The sequence below is a fragment of the Lepidochelys kempii genome, chromosome 5 (genome assembly GCF_965140285.1).
Source record: "Lepidochelys kempii isolate rLepKem1 chromosome 5, rLepKem1.hap1, whole genome shotgun sequence".
Taxonomy (NCBI): Eukaryota; Metazoa; Chordata; order Testudines; family Cheloniidae; genus Lepidochelys; species Lepidochelys kempii.
This window is the reverse complement of record NC_136384.1, coordinates 18,953,925-18,969,613: the sequence shown is the minus strand read 5'-3', so window position 1 is coordinate 18,969,613 and position 15,689 is coordinate 18,953,925. Positions and strand designations below refer to the sequence as shown.

Genomic DNA, 15,689 nt, shown 5'->3' with positions numbered 1-15,689 from the left:
CCCACCTCAAGGCGATGATCCTGCCAATGGTTGGGGGGGTCGTAGGGTTGGTGGGGGATGCGGCACAGCTCATGATGCAATTATTGGAAATTGACAGTATGACAAAAATCACAAAGTCACTGCAGGTGAATGTGAAGCAAAAGGAGAGGGTTAGCCTCAATACTATGTTTAAAGACCTCCTGAAAGGAGGGATTCCCCTGCGGGAAGTGGATGGGAAAACCAATGCTGAGTTGTTAAAATGCTGGTTACAGCTTAAGCCGGAACAGTGCACCAAGAGAAGGGTGGGGTCCCAACGAAAGGGGGGGCCCCAAAACAAGGTAGATGGCACCCCCTCCTGCAGCCCCAACCGTCTGCCCTGCCAGCAGACTATATTGAATGGAAGCTGCCCATCCAGTATTGATGGGGTGGTGGGTCCCCCTAGCCCCCCACCCTGGAGGTAAGGCGCTATGTAGTGGGGGACCACCGCCCTTATGGCCCAGTAGAGATCTACTGGCCTGCCAGGGGGCAATAACAAGTAATGTCCCTTGTGGACACAGGAGCAGAGGTGACTATATTGCATGGCACTCCGCCCCATCGGGGCTGGTCGGTAACGGTGAGCGGCCTCGGAGGGGAGGACATTCGGGCCGCGCTGATGCAGTTACGGCTGGCCATCGGGAAGGCCCCCCCATACGAGTCACCATTTTAATCGCCCCCATTCATGAATACATATTGGGTACAGACCTCCTCCGAGGGCAGACAATAGATACCCTATGGGGACCCTTTTCCTTTGGGCGCCCGCTGTATGTCCGAGCGGTTGTAACCATGCTGCGGGGGCATCCACGGTGGGACCCCGTAGTGCTTCCGATCCCCACCACAGTGGTCAACATCAAACAGTATCGGATACCTGGTGAGCACGAGGAAATAACCGGTACCGTTAAAGGTCTGCTCCAGGCAGACATCATTCGCCCCGCCATGAGTGCACTTAACAGCCCAATTTGGCCAGTCTATAAAAAGGACGGAACCTGGCGCATGACAGTAGACTACTGCAACCTGAATAGGGTCACCCCAATCCTGACAGCAGCAGTTCCCAACATGGTCTCCATCATGGAGTGCCTCATGACGCGAGTAGGGCAGTGGCATGTCGTGGTGGATTTGGCAAATGCCTTCTTCTCCATTGCCATTGCCCCACAGAGCCAGGATCAATTTGCCTTTACATGGCAGAATCGGCAGGACACGTTCACTGTGCTGCCTCAGGGCTACAAGCATAGCCCTACCATCTGCCACCAGTTGGTTAGTCGAGACCCGGAGCAGGTGACTCTTCCAGAGGGAGTGGTACTAGAGCACTATGTTGATTAAGTCCTACTGATAAGGCCCCATGAGGCAGCCCTCTCCGAGGCCAAGAACAATGTGTTAGGCTCTGGCAGCCAGGGGATGGGCTGTCAACCCTAGAAAAATCCAGGGGCCCAGCCAGGAGGTGATCTTCTTGGGAATACTTTGGTCGGGGCCTCAACGTAAGATTCCACAAAAAGCCATCGAAACAATTACCCACATCCCAGAGCCCACTAGCGTAAGCCAAGCCCAAACTTTCCTGGGCCTCCTTGGGTATTGGTGCACATTTATTCCCCATCTAGGGTACATCTTGCAGCCGATACAAGCAGCAATCTGGAAGAAAGCCACATTTAGTTGGGGGCCAAGCAGCATGCCGCATTCCAGCAGGCTAAAGAGGCGCTCAGCCAACACGCAGTGCTGAGCCCAGGCAGACGAGGCACCCCCTTCAAACTCGAGATAACAGTGGTTGACCACGTGGCCTCGTGGGGGCTGTGGCAGCAAGCTTTGTCTCAAAAGGAGCCCATAGGGTATTGGTCGCGATCCCTACGAGGTTTGGCTGAGTGTTGTACATCCCTTGAACAGGAGCTGCTTGCAGTAGTATGAGCCCTGCAGCAAACTGAGCCCATAACGGGCCCGGAGCCTGTAAAGGTGCGTACCCCGCTTCCGATTATGGGTTGGGACGGGATGAAAGCCCGCTCACACAGACTGGGGTAGCCCAGACCCAGACCCTATGGAAGTGGAAACACTACCTGCAGCTGCGTATGCAAATGACCCAGGCAAGTGTTCCCGATGCGCACGCATGCGCGGTTTCTGAGTGCTGTCACCTTCGAGGAACTGCCCTCTAGAGGCCAGCACACTTATGCCCCCCTGGTCAAAGTGCCTCAACCCCTCTGTATGGAGGCCCCTCCCTATGCCTCCTTAACCGAACAACGAGAGGTTGCGTGGTTCACTGATGGATCGGCCTCGTATAAGGGGGCAGAACGATAGTGGCGAGCGGCCGCATATAATCCCTGCCTTGAGGAAATACTGTTCGAAACCAGCCCTGGCCTATCTAGACAGTGGGCTGAGCTACGGGCAGCATTCATGACCATCACAGAGAACCCAGGGCCCCTTTATCTGTATACGGATAGCTGGGCAGTCTACAAAGGCATGAAACAATGGATGGCCGTCTGGCATGCGGCTGGCTGGTAACTGCATGACAAACCCCTCTGGGGTTACGACATGTGGCCTGCCATTTGGGATGCCTGTAGCCAGAGGCCTGTTGCTGTCCGTCCTGTAAACGCCCACCTGACGGGGGAATCAGCGGATGCCCGGTTCAACAGAGAGGTAGATGACATAGGCACAGTATATGTAGTAGCTGCCCCCGGCCTGGCCAAGTGGATACATCAAAAGAGTGGTCATCTGGGAGGGGAAAAAGCAATGCAATGGGCCACCAATCGTGGCTTGCAGACCACGATCGGTGCGCAACGGGATGTCCATCAGCACTGCCCACAGTGTACCAGGCTCTACCCCCAGCCCTTAAAAGCAGAGAAGGGGTACCTGAAGCGAGGTCAGAAATCTGGGGAAGTACGGCAGGTGGACTACATCGGCCCGCTGCCTGAAAGTCAGTGACATAAATACACGCTAACTGCAGTAGACACATATTCAGGTCTGCTCTTTGTATATCCATGCACAAGTGCCACACAGGAGCAGACTATAAAGAGGTTGGAAGAACTCATCCGCTATTACAGATCCTACCTCAAGGTGCAAAGTGACCAGGGAACCCATTTTACGGGAATGGAAGTAAGAGAATGGGCTAGGGGACAGGGGATTGCGTGGGTGTTCCACATCGCATACCACCCGCAGGGCGCCGGGCTCATTGGACGCATGAACGGCTTGCTTAAAGAACAGTTATGCAGACTATCTCCCACTGAGTCCCTGGCCAGGTGGAGCTGTAATCTTCACCAGGCCATGACTGTGCTCAATGACCGTCCTCTGTATGGCTCCACCCCGTATGCTAGATTCAAGGGGGAGGTCATCAAGCGGCCCCGTGTGTTGCGAGTGCAGCGCCTGCACCCGCAAGCCCACCTCCCCATTCGGGCCACCCCGGGAAGTGCTGGTCTCAATCTGCGGGTCTCTCAAGAGGGCCTCGCTCTACAGCCCAATAGCCGAAACCTTGTAAGTACTGGCTTAGCCATAGGACTACCACAAGGCTATTATGGGCGCATTGCCCCATGCAGCAGTCTGGCCCTTAAGGGCATAGATGTTGCGGTGGGAGTAATTGATGCTAACTATACCGGGGAGGTTAAGGTGCTGTTGGTTCACAATGGCCCGCAGGCAGTAACCCTTCCCCAAGGCGAAAGTATTGTGCAGTTGATTTGCGAGTGCATTGGGTTGCCTGATGTCCAGAAAGTGGATGCGCTTGCACCCACCACTCGAGCGGGAGGGTTCGGCTCGACTGGACGTGCAGTTTTGGTCCGCGACCCCACCAAACATAACCCACTCAAAGGGGAAATCCTAGCTGATGGTCCCGGGGACACTCACCTCGTACTGCTAAAAGGGGAAGACATCCCAATTTATGTGCCCTCTAGGCGTCTTTCTTCCAGGCAACCACAACCGCCGCACTGCAGTTTGGGTGGGTCTGTGGAGTGTCCTGGTCATGCCACCTGAAGGCCAACACCTGCAATGGCCCTACGGCATGTTCTCTACAACATAATCCTTGAATTAATTGTAGCTGCCATAGGTGTCCAAGCCACATGGCACCACAACTAGGCCATCCAGTGGATGCAATTGGTGGCGCTAGCAGGTAACAAATTGGACTGTTGGTACTGCGCATATGCCCCCCAATTGGCAACGCTGGCATTCCATGGGACACGGTGGAATGAATCCTGGGCCCTTAACGACACCACCCTTCTCACTAAGTATACTGTAACACCCCCTTACCGGCGCCAAAGGACACCGGTAGTTATACCGGGGGACGCGTATTGGTGTGTTCAGCGGCCTTCAGTGACGGATGCCACTCGTCCCATCAGAAAACTTCCCCTTTTCTCATGTGCAGTGATAGCAGAATACCTGCCAGACACCGGGGAATTTAACGTTACTGCTGGCCCACCGGAAATGCACAGTGAGTGGATAGCTGGAGAGACGTGAGTTTCGAGTGACAATTGCTCCAGTTCCTCCGAAACCAATTTGACTTATACCAATGGCACCACCCTCTGCCATTGGTGGTGGCGTTGGGGCAAGTGGGGAACTACATATCCATGGTTTTCTGTATTCCTACAATGCCAGTGCCCCCGTATGGAGATCGCCCCTCAGCACAATTAGGCATGGGCAAACCCCACGTGCACATTACTGGTCTCAGTGTAACCAAAGCTCCGATAGTCGGTGTTGCAACCCCTCAGATAGCACATGGCTCCCCACGGCAGGAGTGCCAGGGCTGTACTGGCTATGTGGCCGTTGGGCATATAAAACCCTACCCAACCAATGGTGTGGACGGTGCACATTGGGACGGCTCCTCCCCTATACGTATGGAATGCAAACCACGCACGCTCATGCAGTGCATAATTACATATTGGTGGCATGTCCACGACGGAGCCCAAACCCCATTGTGCAGAGACTCACAGGCTTCCATCAGTTTGGCCACGCTCAGCATATTTTTGCCTGTAAACAAGTTAGTTTATGTAATAAGCATAAATCATACATATAAGAATGTAACCAGCTGTGACCCCATGTAACCCCAAGATAAGCGCGGAGCATATAGTGCTGCAGAGGACTCCCCGCCGGCGGAGTCCTGCCTGGTCAGCTGTCCCAAATGGCCAGTGTCCCCTGCAGCCTCTCCGTGTATCCTAGGGTCTCCCTGCGCAGATTGGAGCGTAAGTTCTTCCTTCCTTCCTTTCAATAAAGCATAGTTTACTATTCTTGGGCCTGAGTGTCCTCCTTCCGCTGGTATCTCCCCCGCCCCCCCGGCCCTTATGGGCACACCCTGAGTCCTCCTAAGTGCACCCCCCCATCCCATTGCCAATGCATCCGTGACTAGAAACACTGAGGGGTGGGTCCACATACACCACTTGCCGGTTGAGCCACCACAAGAGGGACTCAATAACCGGAGGAGGAAATGTAATTAATTTGTCTAGGCGGTCTCAGGCTGGCCTGTACACTGAGGCCAACCAGGCTTGAAGAGGCTGGAGATGAAGTCTCATGTGCTGTACTACATACGTACAAGGAGCTATGTGACCAAGCAGCTTCAGGCCCTAGGGTATCACCTTAGGTCCTCTATGATGGCTCCCATAGTTAGAAAATGGGACTCGGGAAGGAATGCTTTGGCTTGGCTGGAGTCTAGGAGAGTGTCGATGAACTCTATCCTGTGGGTGGGAGTTAGAGTTGATTTCAACACATTCAGCATGAGCCCGAGCACTTTGAAGGTCAATTGTATGAGGTTCATGTGCTTTTCCACCTGGGCTTTGGTATGGCCCTTGACAAGCCAGTCATCTAGGTATGGGAAAACTTGTACCTGTCGCCTCCTTGGATATGCATTTGGTGAACACCCAAGGGGCCGCCGATAGCCCAAAGGGGAGAACCGTGAACTGATAATGGATGTTGTTGACCGCGAAGCGGAGGAACCACCTGTGGGTCGGCATGATTGACACGTGGAAGCATGCATCTTTCAAGTCGAGGGCAGCGTACCAGTCCCCCGGATCCAGGGGGGGAATAATGGAAGCCAGAGAAATCACTTGAAACTTCAGCTTTTTCACAAATTTGTTGAAATTCTGCAAATCCAAAATGGGTTTTACCCCACCTTTGTCTTTTGGGATTAGGAAATATCGGAAATAGAAACCCTTGCCCCAGAACTCCTGAGGGGTGTCCTCTACCGTCTGGCTTCTAGGAGTGCTTGCACTTCTTGTATGAGAAGTTGCTCGTGAGAAGGGTCCCTGAAGAGGTATGGGGTAGAGGGGTTGGTGGGAGGGAGGAAGGGAACAGAATTGGAGAGAATATCCCAATTCTACCTTGTGCAAGACCTACTTCTCTGAGGTGATCTGGGCCTAGGCCCAGCAGAAATGGGATAGATGATTCACAAAACAGGGAGAAGGATCCAGATTGCGATTGGTGCATCACCCCTGGGCACACCTTCAAAAGTTTTGCTTGGGAGTTAAAGGCTGGCCCTGGTTGGAAGAGGGCTGTGGAGGCCTTCACCTATTATTCCTACCACTCTTACTACTGTAATCTTGTCTTGACTGAGAGGGGTAGAAGCATGGTATTCTGGATGGTCTTGATCAAGGGTAAGGCCACCCTTGAAGGACCCTCAGGCCTTAGAACGTCCACCATGGGATCCGTTTCTTCTGTCACCTCCTCTTCCTGGAGGCTCAGATTTTGTGCTACCCTTCTGAGTAGCTCTTGGTGGGCTCTGTTGTCCATGGCTGGCAAAGTGGCAGATAAGCCTGCTACTGCCTTGACCAGGGAGGAAGAGGATGATGTCCTTAGCAGCACCACGTCCTCCTGACCCTCCGACTCGCAGGGTCCTCCCGTACTGATACCTCCTGCACGGTGGCAAGTACGGTACCGACCCTGGTCTTGCTCTCAGTGTTGGCCTAGGAGCCAGCTTGGGCGCTGGGCTCTGATCCTTATGGAGGTTCTCGCACCATGGAGGATGACGGGGCTCCCGCCTGTCTAAAGCAATAGATAGGGATCTGGAGCTTGGCCCCTGGACTTGGTGATACATCAACAGGGTCCACAAAGGGCACCTCGTGGGCACCTGCCATTGTGGTGGCCAGAGCATCATGGGAACTTGCTGCCTGTCCTCTTGCCTTGAACGATGACAAGAGCAGTGTCAGCTCCATCTGGAGACGTACGATTCCAGCTCCAACCCCAAAGATGAGTCTGACCTCAGTGACCACAGCAGCACTGAGAGGGACGGTGCCAGAGCGTGGTGCCGAGGGGAGGGCAACCGGTGCTGCATCATGGCAGGTTTACCCTTAGAAAGCATGGCTCCTCTGTGTGGCACCGGTGCCGGGGACTGCAGGGCCCTGATCGCTATGAGGTCCCCGGTGGTCTCAAACCTGTCTGGGGTGGATGGAAAATCCAACTCCCCTATTTGGCCCTCCCGCTTTGGGGAGTCCAACAGACTGGACTCAATGGACCTGCCTGTGAGGCCAGAGTCAATGGTGCTGGTTTTGCCGGAGCAGGGGCTGAGTGTCCCGGCCCGGGAAGCACTCCACAGGCACCTTCACACTCCACTGCTCTCCTTGTGGGCAAACGCCCCCTCTCTGCACTCTTCTGCTTTTTGTACAGCACCAGTGAGTGCGAGCGGTGCCGGGATGCTGCAGAGATGCATCACCTTGGGTATTGGAGAGTGGCGGTGCTGCAGGGCTCTAGACCCAGAGTTCTCGTCGGCACCGCAGCCTCCCTCACTGAGGACGGTGTTCTCCCCACCCAAGTGCTGGGTTTCAGGCCCAACACGGTCCTTGCCGGCTGGGGACGAAGAGCCAACTCCATAAGAAGTTTCAATCTAAAGTCCCTCTCCTTTTTGGTCCTTGGATGGACGCCCGTACAGATTTTACTGACCAGTTTGGTGCTTCCCCCAAGCACTTTAAGTAGGAGTCATGAGGGTCTCCCCTGGGTATAGGCTTCTGGCAGGACCTGCATGGTTTGAAGTCTTGAGACCAAGGCATGCCCCACTCTCCGGGAAGGGGCATGAGAATGTGGGGGGAATAAATCCCCACAGAGATTTATCTAACTAACTATCCTCTACTAAGAACACTAACTACCTCTAATTAAACTATTTACAGGTACAACTAGGAAAGTCCACTGGGGGATTACTTTCCATGGCAAGAGAGAGAAGCAACAGCTCCAATGATCATCAGAGGCAGTAAGAAGGAACTGAAGAGGTGGCAAGTCAGCAGGGACGTATATACACCGTTATGAAGGCGTGACCCACACTGATCAGTGATTGAGTGCCTTTCTTAAAGAGACAGTGCACGGTTTCTGAGACTTCCCCAGCAGCCAGCTGTGTGTGAGTGAGAGAGAGAGACACACACACTCACTCTCTTCCCCCACCCCCTCTTCCCATGTACCCCATCTCCACAGAGCAGTGGAGGTGAGACAGGGTTCAGGACAGCTTTCAGTGAGTGCCTTAAACAGCACACAGCATCTCTCAGAAACTTCCCCAGCAGCCAGCACACACACTGTCTCTGTGTCACACACACACACACACACACACACAGTCTCTGGGTCACACTCACCTACCAACACATACCTGTATTATTGTTGTTGTTACTTCTTGGTACTTCCCGTGATGCACATATATTCTCTATAATTTTATTCTTCCAAAGTGTGTTATTTTAGTTTTTTGACTGGTCTGTGCATTTCATAATTTTTATCTCTTCCACTTAAATTTAATTCTTTGAGTAGTGAGTTCTAAAATGCCTAACCTGTCCTGGCTGGAGTAATTATCCTATTGTAACTTTTTTCGTTTCTACCGGTGGCGCACATCCGCACATACCTCGGTGCACATAACAAAATTTATTCCGCACATGGATGGAAAAATTAGAAGGAACATTGACCCTACCTGTCAATTTCCTTATTCTTCAAGTGTTGTAGTGTGTCAGTCCTAGGATATGAAAGCGACAAGCTAGGTGAGCTAATATCTCTTATCGGACCAAAGTTTCCAGCTCTGATGAAGAGCTCTATGTAGTTTGAAAACTTGGTCTGATAAAAGATATTACCTTCCCCAACATGTCTCTCTCAATTCACTTTTGTAAATTTTCATTTAAGAAGATTTAGTTACCAGGAAGAAACTTATTACACAATCCTCTGTGAAATTCAATCATCCTGAGCTACCGAACAGATTGACTGAATCAGAAATGATTTTACATAATTATTTTTTACAAGTGAGGAGACACAATAATTGCTCTAATAAAAAGTCTTTTCTGACAAATCCTCATCTATGTAAGCACAATTCTTTGTTAGGATAATTTCCCAACAAGATGCAAAGGTGGTACTTAACCAACTATAATGCTCTTTCCTTTCTCCAGGGTTGTTCTAACTACATATTCTAGTCAGCTCATATGAGCTATTACCATGATTGGCGCCCACTAATCTGCATCAACATAGGGTGTCTAAGATTTCTTTATCCAAAAACGTATTGCTATTTCAGTGGAGAGACGCGCACAACCTGTTTGGTTCAGTCTATTTTGGCTTCTAAATGTATAACATTTCTGATAGTAGGAGCTGTGACCAATTTTTATGGAACACTCCTATAGTCACTTTTCTGTAATATCAAATGCTTTGGGGGTTCTCATTTTGTATTCAAATACATGGAAAGTAGTTGTGCATTGTTGCTTTTCATATTACTGCTTTTTCTGAAAATCAGCAACAATTGGATGTGCTAACTCTGTGCCCTATTAAAGGTACACTGACTTCTAAACACCCCAGAGTCAAAGGACATTATTCTCCACTGCTTTAACCCTTGTGAAAACATTTATACCCACACCAAATAAATGCAAAGTAGGTGTACAATATTAAAAAAGCAAAATGGCAGCATTTTACATCCACTTTGCAGAAATATGAATGACTGTGCAAAGCAGAGGAGAATCAGGTGAAAAACATCTTCCCTGTCTATGTTTTTCCTTTGTCACACTAAATCTATTGAAAAATAGCATCAGATTTCCTGCGAAGTCTCAAGATCTTTAGTATAATCATCTTTGAAAATCTATGTAGTAGACCCTACCTAGTCCCTGTATTAAGATTGTCTTAATATGGATACTAGATAGGTCTACTACATTATCTAGTATCTCCATTGGTGTACTTACAATATATTGCTGCGTAAAAGCGTTTGCAAACAATCTTTCCCAGTAGAACAGTCCTCTCATTTACTGGACCCTGATTCTACTTCCAGACATTTTACTCAATACACATTTGTGTAATCCAAACTTTTGCAACATATGCACAGAGCCAGAAGTTCTCATATTATGACAATCACCAGACTTCCTTTTGCAAAGTAACAGATACAGTCAAGTGGTATTTAAAGCCATCACAACTATAGGTGTTCCCCATCTACTTACTTATTCTTAACTTGCAGGGAGCCAAGAGGGGGAAATTATTCTCTCTCCTTTCTATTACTAATCATCCTGTTTTTTTCTTTTGGTATCTTTCAGTTCTTCAAATTGGCAGCTTTGAGTTTATCACAAATCTGTTGTACAGTGAGGTCTCATATGTACATGTGACAGTGGCTTTCTAGAAAATCATTTGTTTTCATTTACAGATACGTATGTTTTATCTGGTGTTTTATTTACAGTGAATTTAGTAATGATACAACGTTGGCTTGACATCCTAGGAGACTGGACTAGTTACAGAACAGGTACAGCTTATAGAGCTGCTGTAAAGGCTTCCTACCAATGTCTTGTCAATGTACCTCAACCCAGACCTTGAGGGACCATATAGGGGTGTGGTGATTGCTCAGATTTCATTCCCATCCAATTCTTGTCTTCTCAGTAATAAATGTGATTTTTTTTAATGTGGACACAAGTTCACACACAACTTGACTGACAGCAACTTTTGCACTGACCATTGACAGACGGCATTACTACCCTGGGACAGATATAAGCAAGCAGATGCAGGTCAAAGGGTTTGGGCCCAATTCATGAGCCTGGTACATATCCTTTTGTGCTGCTCTACCAGTTTGAAAGGGCTATAAAGCAAGCAAACTAGAAAGCTGGGCTAGCGTATCTCTATACTTCTGTTCTCTAATGGAAGGGCCCATTAGGGCCATAAGGAGCTGGGTTGTAAGATGCAGCAACACTGAGATTCCTAGATCAGGGAACTACAAGAATGGCATACCCTTTCTTGGGTCCTGTGCCAAGCAGAGCTTGGCTGGACTTCAGAATCAGGGCCTTCTTGTACTTTTACCACCAATACACTAAGTCAGCCTGTCCCCCCACTTTCCAACCAGCTATTTCAATTACTCAGGACTAGTATAAAAAGCAGACCCATGAAGGCTGGCACCAGAAGGAACTTGTTGGAACCACAGACATTTATATGTATTGTGTGCCAATTAAAAGTGTAAAAACTATGCTTTATCCCATATGCTAAGTGGCCTATTCTTTACTTCCACTCACAGCTACTCCACTTTACCTAATAATCAGACATCTTTCTTTACCCATTTGGTTTAGAATTTACATACTAACTGAGAAAACCTGGACAAAAAGTATGCACATTGATATTAATGAAGTGTATATATAGTGAATCATAACTGCTGACAATATTTTTTAATCAAAATACTGCAAATGACAAATACCAAACAATGTTTTCATGTGAGCTGTAGAAGTAAAATAGTATTTGTTAACACTTAGCCACAAGCATGTACATAGTGGTGAAGAGACATAATGAGCCCCTATCTAATTCATTAAATATATATATATATATATTTACCAACGTATATCTTTAGAGACCAAATCAGCTATTTTCTAGTAAGTATGCAACCGGCATAAATAAAATACAGAATTCCTGCACCCTGGCACTTGAAAAATTTCTTGTTTTATTTTTAATTTTAAACATTATTGCACCAGGCTTCAAGTGACTAACTTTTCCTTGAACACTGCTCTAGCCTGAAGAATTGATGCAGCATTTTGGAACTTTTAAATGCATTCTTTTGGTTCTTTTCAAACTTCTTTACTGACAACTTGGTTTGAAGGGATTTTATACAACTGTATTAGTACAAAAAGGTAAACTGACCTTTAGCTATTAATCTCTCAACTGACAAAGTGCATGAAGGAAAATGCACAGCTATGCGAATACATGCTTAAAAAGGTCTACTTTTCAAAGTTAGGTGATATTATTTTATGGCACTTCTATCCAAAGAAATAGAACACAGCTAGACTCATTTGGCCTCTTGAGGAGCTTTGGTGTTTCATCCCATATATATGTCATGATATTGTCTTACTGTAACTAGAAATAGTGGTTGAAAGCGGATTACATGACTTGTATTTGAGAAATGCCAGAGAAGGGTTTCTAGATTTAGCAAATTCAATAGTCTCTAGGCTTTGCTCCCCTGACTATAATCATGTCAAAATAAAGTTCTATCAGAAAGCAATGATCCTAGAGCTTTTATGTAATATTGTTGCAAAGCCTTCCTATTTGCCTAAGTTTATACCTCACTCTTCAGTTTCCTATTTCTATCAATTTTGTAGCAGAGTGTGGGGGATGTAATAGGGTCACTGAATGTGGTGTAGCATTTTGAGTGTCTGAATTATTTTATTTATAGACCACAGAGCCTTTTCCTTGATTGCTCAAGTTATTTTAATAAAATAAAATATTCTTTATAGTATGGATTTTGCCAAATAATATTAGATTTTACTAGATTTTATATTTATTACTCATACATTTTTGAATTTTCACCTCAATGCTAAAAAAGTATAGAAATCCTGCATGGTACTTTTAAAATAATACACACTTCTCTCAAATTTAAAAAAAATAAAAATATATTTGACCTATGAAACTGCTCTCAAAGGAAAGTTAATGGTTATTATACAGGTACTAATATTTTAATTATATAGACTGCTCAGTTTCCAACAAAATATTTCTCATTTGTAGATTGCTTTTTCCTTTCCATCTTCTTGATGATCATCTTTCTGATCTTGTTTGCCACTGGTATCTTCAACTAGGCCTTTGAGCCGGGACAAATGGTGTAAAGCCCTACATTTAAAAAAACAAAAGCCACCCTTATCAACAAGTGTATTTTACGATTGACGTTACATATATTTAACAGAAATGGCAGTATTTCTTTAACACCACTTAATCAGCTTTGAGGCATCTCTTCAAATTAATACACAGACATGTAAAACTGTGAAAACAAATTAAACATTTTGTTAAATGTTGATTTAAAGGGACAATTCAACTGTAGACAACTACTTTCATGACACTGCATTTCTTTATTCTTGCTACAGATGTCTAGTTTCCCTATTTAGAACTGTTAAAAGCAAGTAAGGATGACATTTTAGTCTGTGTTATATAAAAAAACGACAGCTTCTTCTAGGGTCAATGATTTTGCCTAACACCACACTTAATACTTTAAATTTTATAAACCTGAATTGCCAACTTCTGGCTTGATCTTATTTCCATTTTAGTCAATGAGTTTTAATGGAGAGGACTGGTCCTTTCTTTTTATTACTTATTTAAGAGAATGAGATAGGTTTATAAAAAAAGAACTGCAGGGTGATGTGCGTGGTGGTGGTGGGGGTCTCCACCAAGTATGGCATGCAACTCTTTGTATAAGTGACAGATCTGTGGCTTGGCACCCTACTGATTGTTGGCCTCTCTGGCCTTGTGACCCATCTGCTGCTGTTTCTTTGCTTTCTCATAGCATTGCTGCTGATCCCTGTTGTACCCTTTCTCCTGCATTCTCTGTGCAATCTGCTAGTAGATGTCCACATTATAGTCCTGCACAGCCTCTTCTCCCCACAGGCCCAGGAGATTCGGTCTACTCCAAGTTGGAGCACGTAGCCAGCATGATTAGCTGGTCAGTCGCACACAGAAATGGCGAGCTGCCAGGTGTGCCAAGCTGGACAATTAGGAAAAGGCATTTCAAAAATTTGCAGGGCTTCAAAGGCAGGGGAGAGGGGTGCCTTCCAGTCACGGTGACCCCTGGGGGGTGGAGTTCACAATTGTGACTGGAGTGGTCAGTGTCAGGCATTGTGGGACAGCTGCTGGAGGACTGTTAGGGTCAACATTGGTAATGCAGTGTCTATATTCATGCTGTGTCAATCTCAGTACATTGACCATAGCTCGCTTACCACTTGGGGAGGTGGCGTTACTATGCCAGCGTAATGGAGGGTTTACATCAGTGGGAGACAAATTTAAGTGTGCACAAATGCACAACTAAGTCCATGCAAGGAGGCTTACATTCCTCTAACTTTGTAGTATAGACCAGGCTCTGGTCTAAAAGTCAAATTAGGATGCTAAAGTAGTGCACCACACTATGTTAGGAAATTGTTTCTGTACCTAAGAGTTATATTATTTTCACTTTTTACATTTTACTTTTATTTAACATTATAATACAAAAGTGTAGTATGTCATGAAGATGGACAGTTTGTTGAAACAGAATTATACTCTAGCAGTTATTAATTTAAAATGATTCTATTATGAAGTTTTTTTTTTCCAATCTGCCTTTTGGTGTTCAAGAGGTTTCCTACCAATTTATGAGCATTTATTTAAATAGGACTCATGTTTATTTCATGTATGGAAAATGTTTTCTCAAGTATGCTATTCATTATGATGCTTCCCTGAAGTTATAAAGAACTAAAGGACAACAGCAATGAAGATTTCCCACACAGTAAATTGTTTTCTGGAAGGATCAACTCTATGGTTACTCTTGATGCAACGGTATGCTTTTACTTACACCCTCCCCTCCCCCCGCATCGAATTACATTGACTACTTTTGCGACCGCACTGCATTACAAGTACAAATCTAATTTTTCTGCCTGCTATTCCCTACAAGTTTCTTTCTTCCACCCATCTAAAATTATAATGTAACATGGTTATTCCGCTTTTTAAAAAACTGTTTTCTAGGTGGAATCACTTTTTAAAAATTCCTTGTCCCATATTTCTAACTTCTCCAAGTTCTTTTATTACTTCAGTTTTCACCTGCAAATTTTAAGATCCCCAAAAGATATAATGTAAATATTAAGATAAAACCCTACAGCAGCTCACTAGATACTCCTTAGATCCATAAATTGCTATGTATTTTGATTATTCACAACTAACTTTTGTTTATACTTCAGCTAGTTTCCAATCCAAGTGATAATTCTCATATCCAATCTAATTTAAATTATTTTTCCAAGCAAGACTGAGACAGGAGGAATGTTTAATTGTGCGGAGAAAGAGAATTAGTACACTTACCTTCGAAGAGACTTGGTAATAGGGATCACATCATTGTCACACAGCTTTAATTCAGAAACTGCTTCTTCTGAAAGCTTAAAAAAGAAATCTGTCAAATATAAACAAATGACTAACAGGATAGATGAGAACAGTTTACATTTATATAGCATCTTTCACCCCATAGGATCTCTGACAACTTTACAAAGTATACACATACTATAAGGATCAGCTTGTTCGCCACTGAATCGAGCTTTGTGGGTGAAGTAGAAGAATTTAACACATTGCAACGTAACAGAGTCTTCAATACCTGTTCCTAATTTGCATCAAATCCACTTGAAACTGCAGAAAAATTAAGGTAGCAAAATGCAATTGCCTAATTCAAAACAGGGTAAGTTTAGTATGGCTAAAATTCCTTGCCCTGGTGAAAATTGCCATGTCTGTTAAGGAGTGGTCAAGATATTTTTGTTAGAACACATTATGCATGAAAGACAGCATCGTACATTCTAACAATGATGGTCTCATTGGAGAAGTGTTTT

At 46.0% G+C, this 15,689-nt stretch overlaps 1 protein-coding gene across 3 annotated transcripts in view; it reads right to left on the bottom strand.

Moving 5' to 3' along the window:
- Positions 1-9,875: 9,875 nt before the first annotated feature.
- C5H18orf54 (chromosome 5 C18orf54 homolog) overlaps positions 9,876-15,689 on the bottom strand; it is a 31,073-nt gene continuing 25,259 nt past the window's right edge. For 2 of the 3 annotated variants that reach the window (XM_073343568.2, XM_073343567.2), the window contains exons 7-8: positions 15,175-15,248; positions 9,876-12,972 (exon numbers count right to left, since the gene is read on the bottom strand). In XM_073343568.2, coding sequence (XP_073199669.1) covers positions 12,861-12,972; positions 15,175-15,248 — 186 coding nt within the window. In that variant the 3' untranslated portion in view covers positions 9,876-12,860. Of the gene's footprint in view, positions 12,973-15,174; positions 15,263-15,689 lie in introns of all 3 variants that reach the window. The other variant, XM_073343569.2, reaches the window with a different exon arrangement.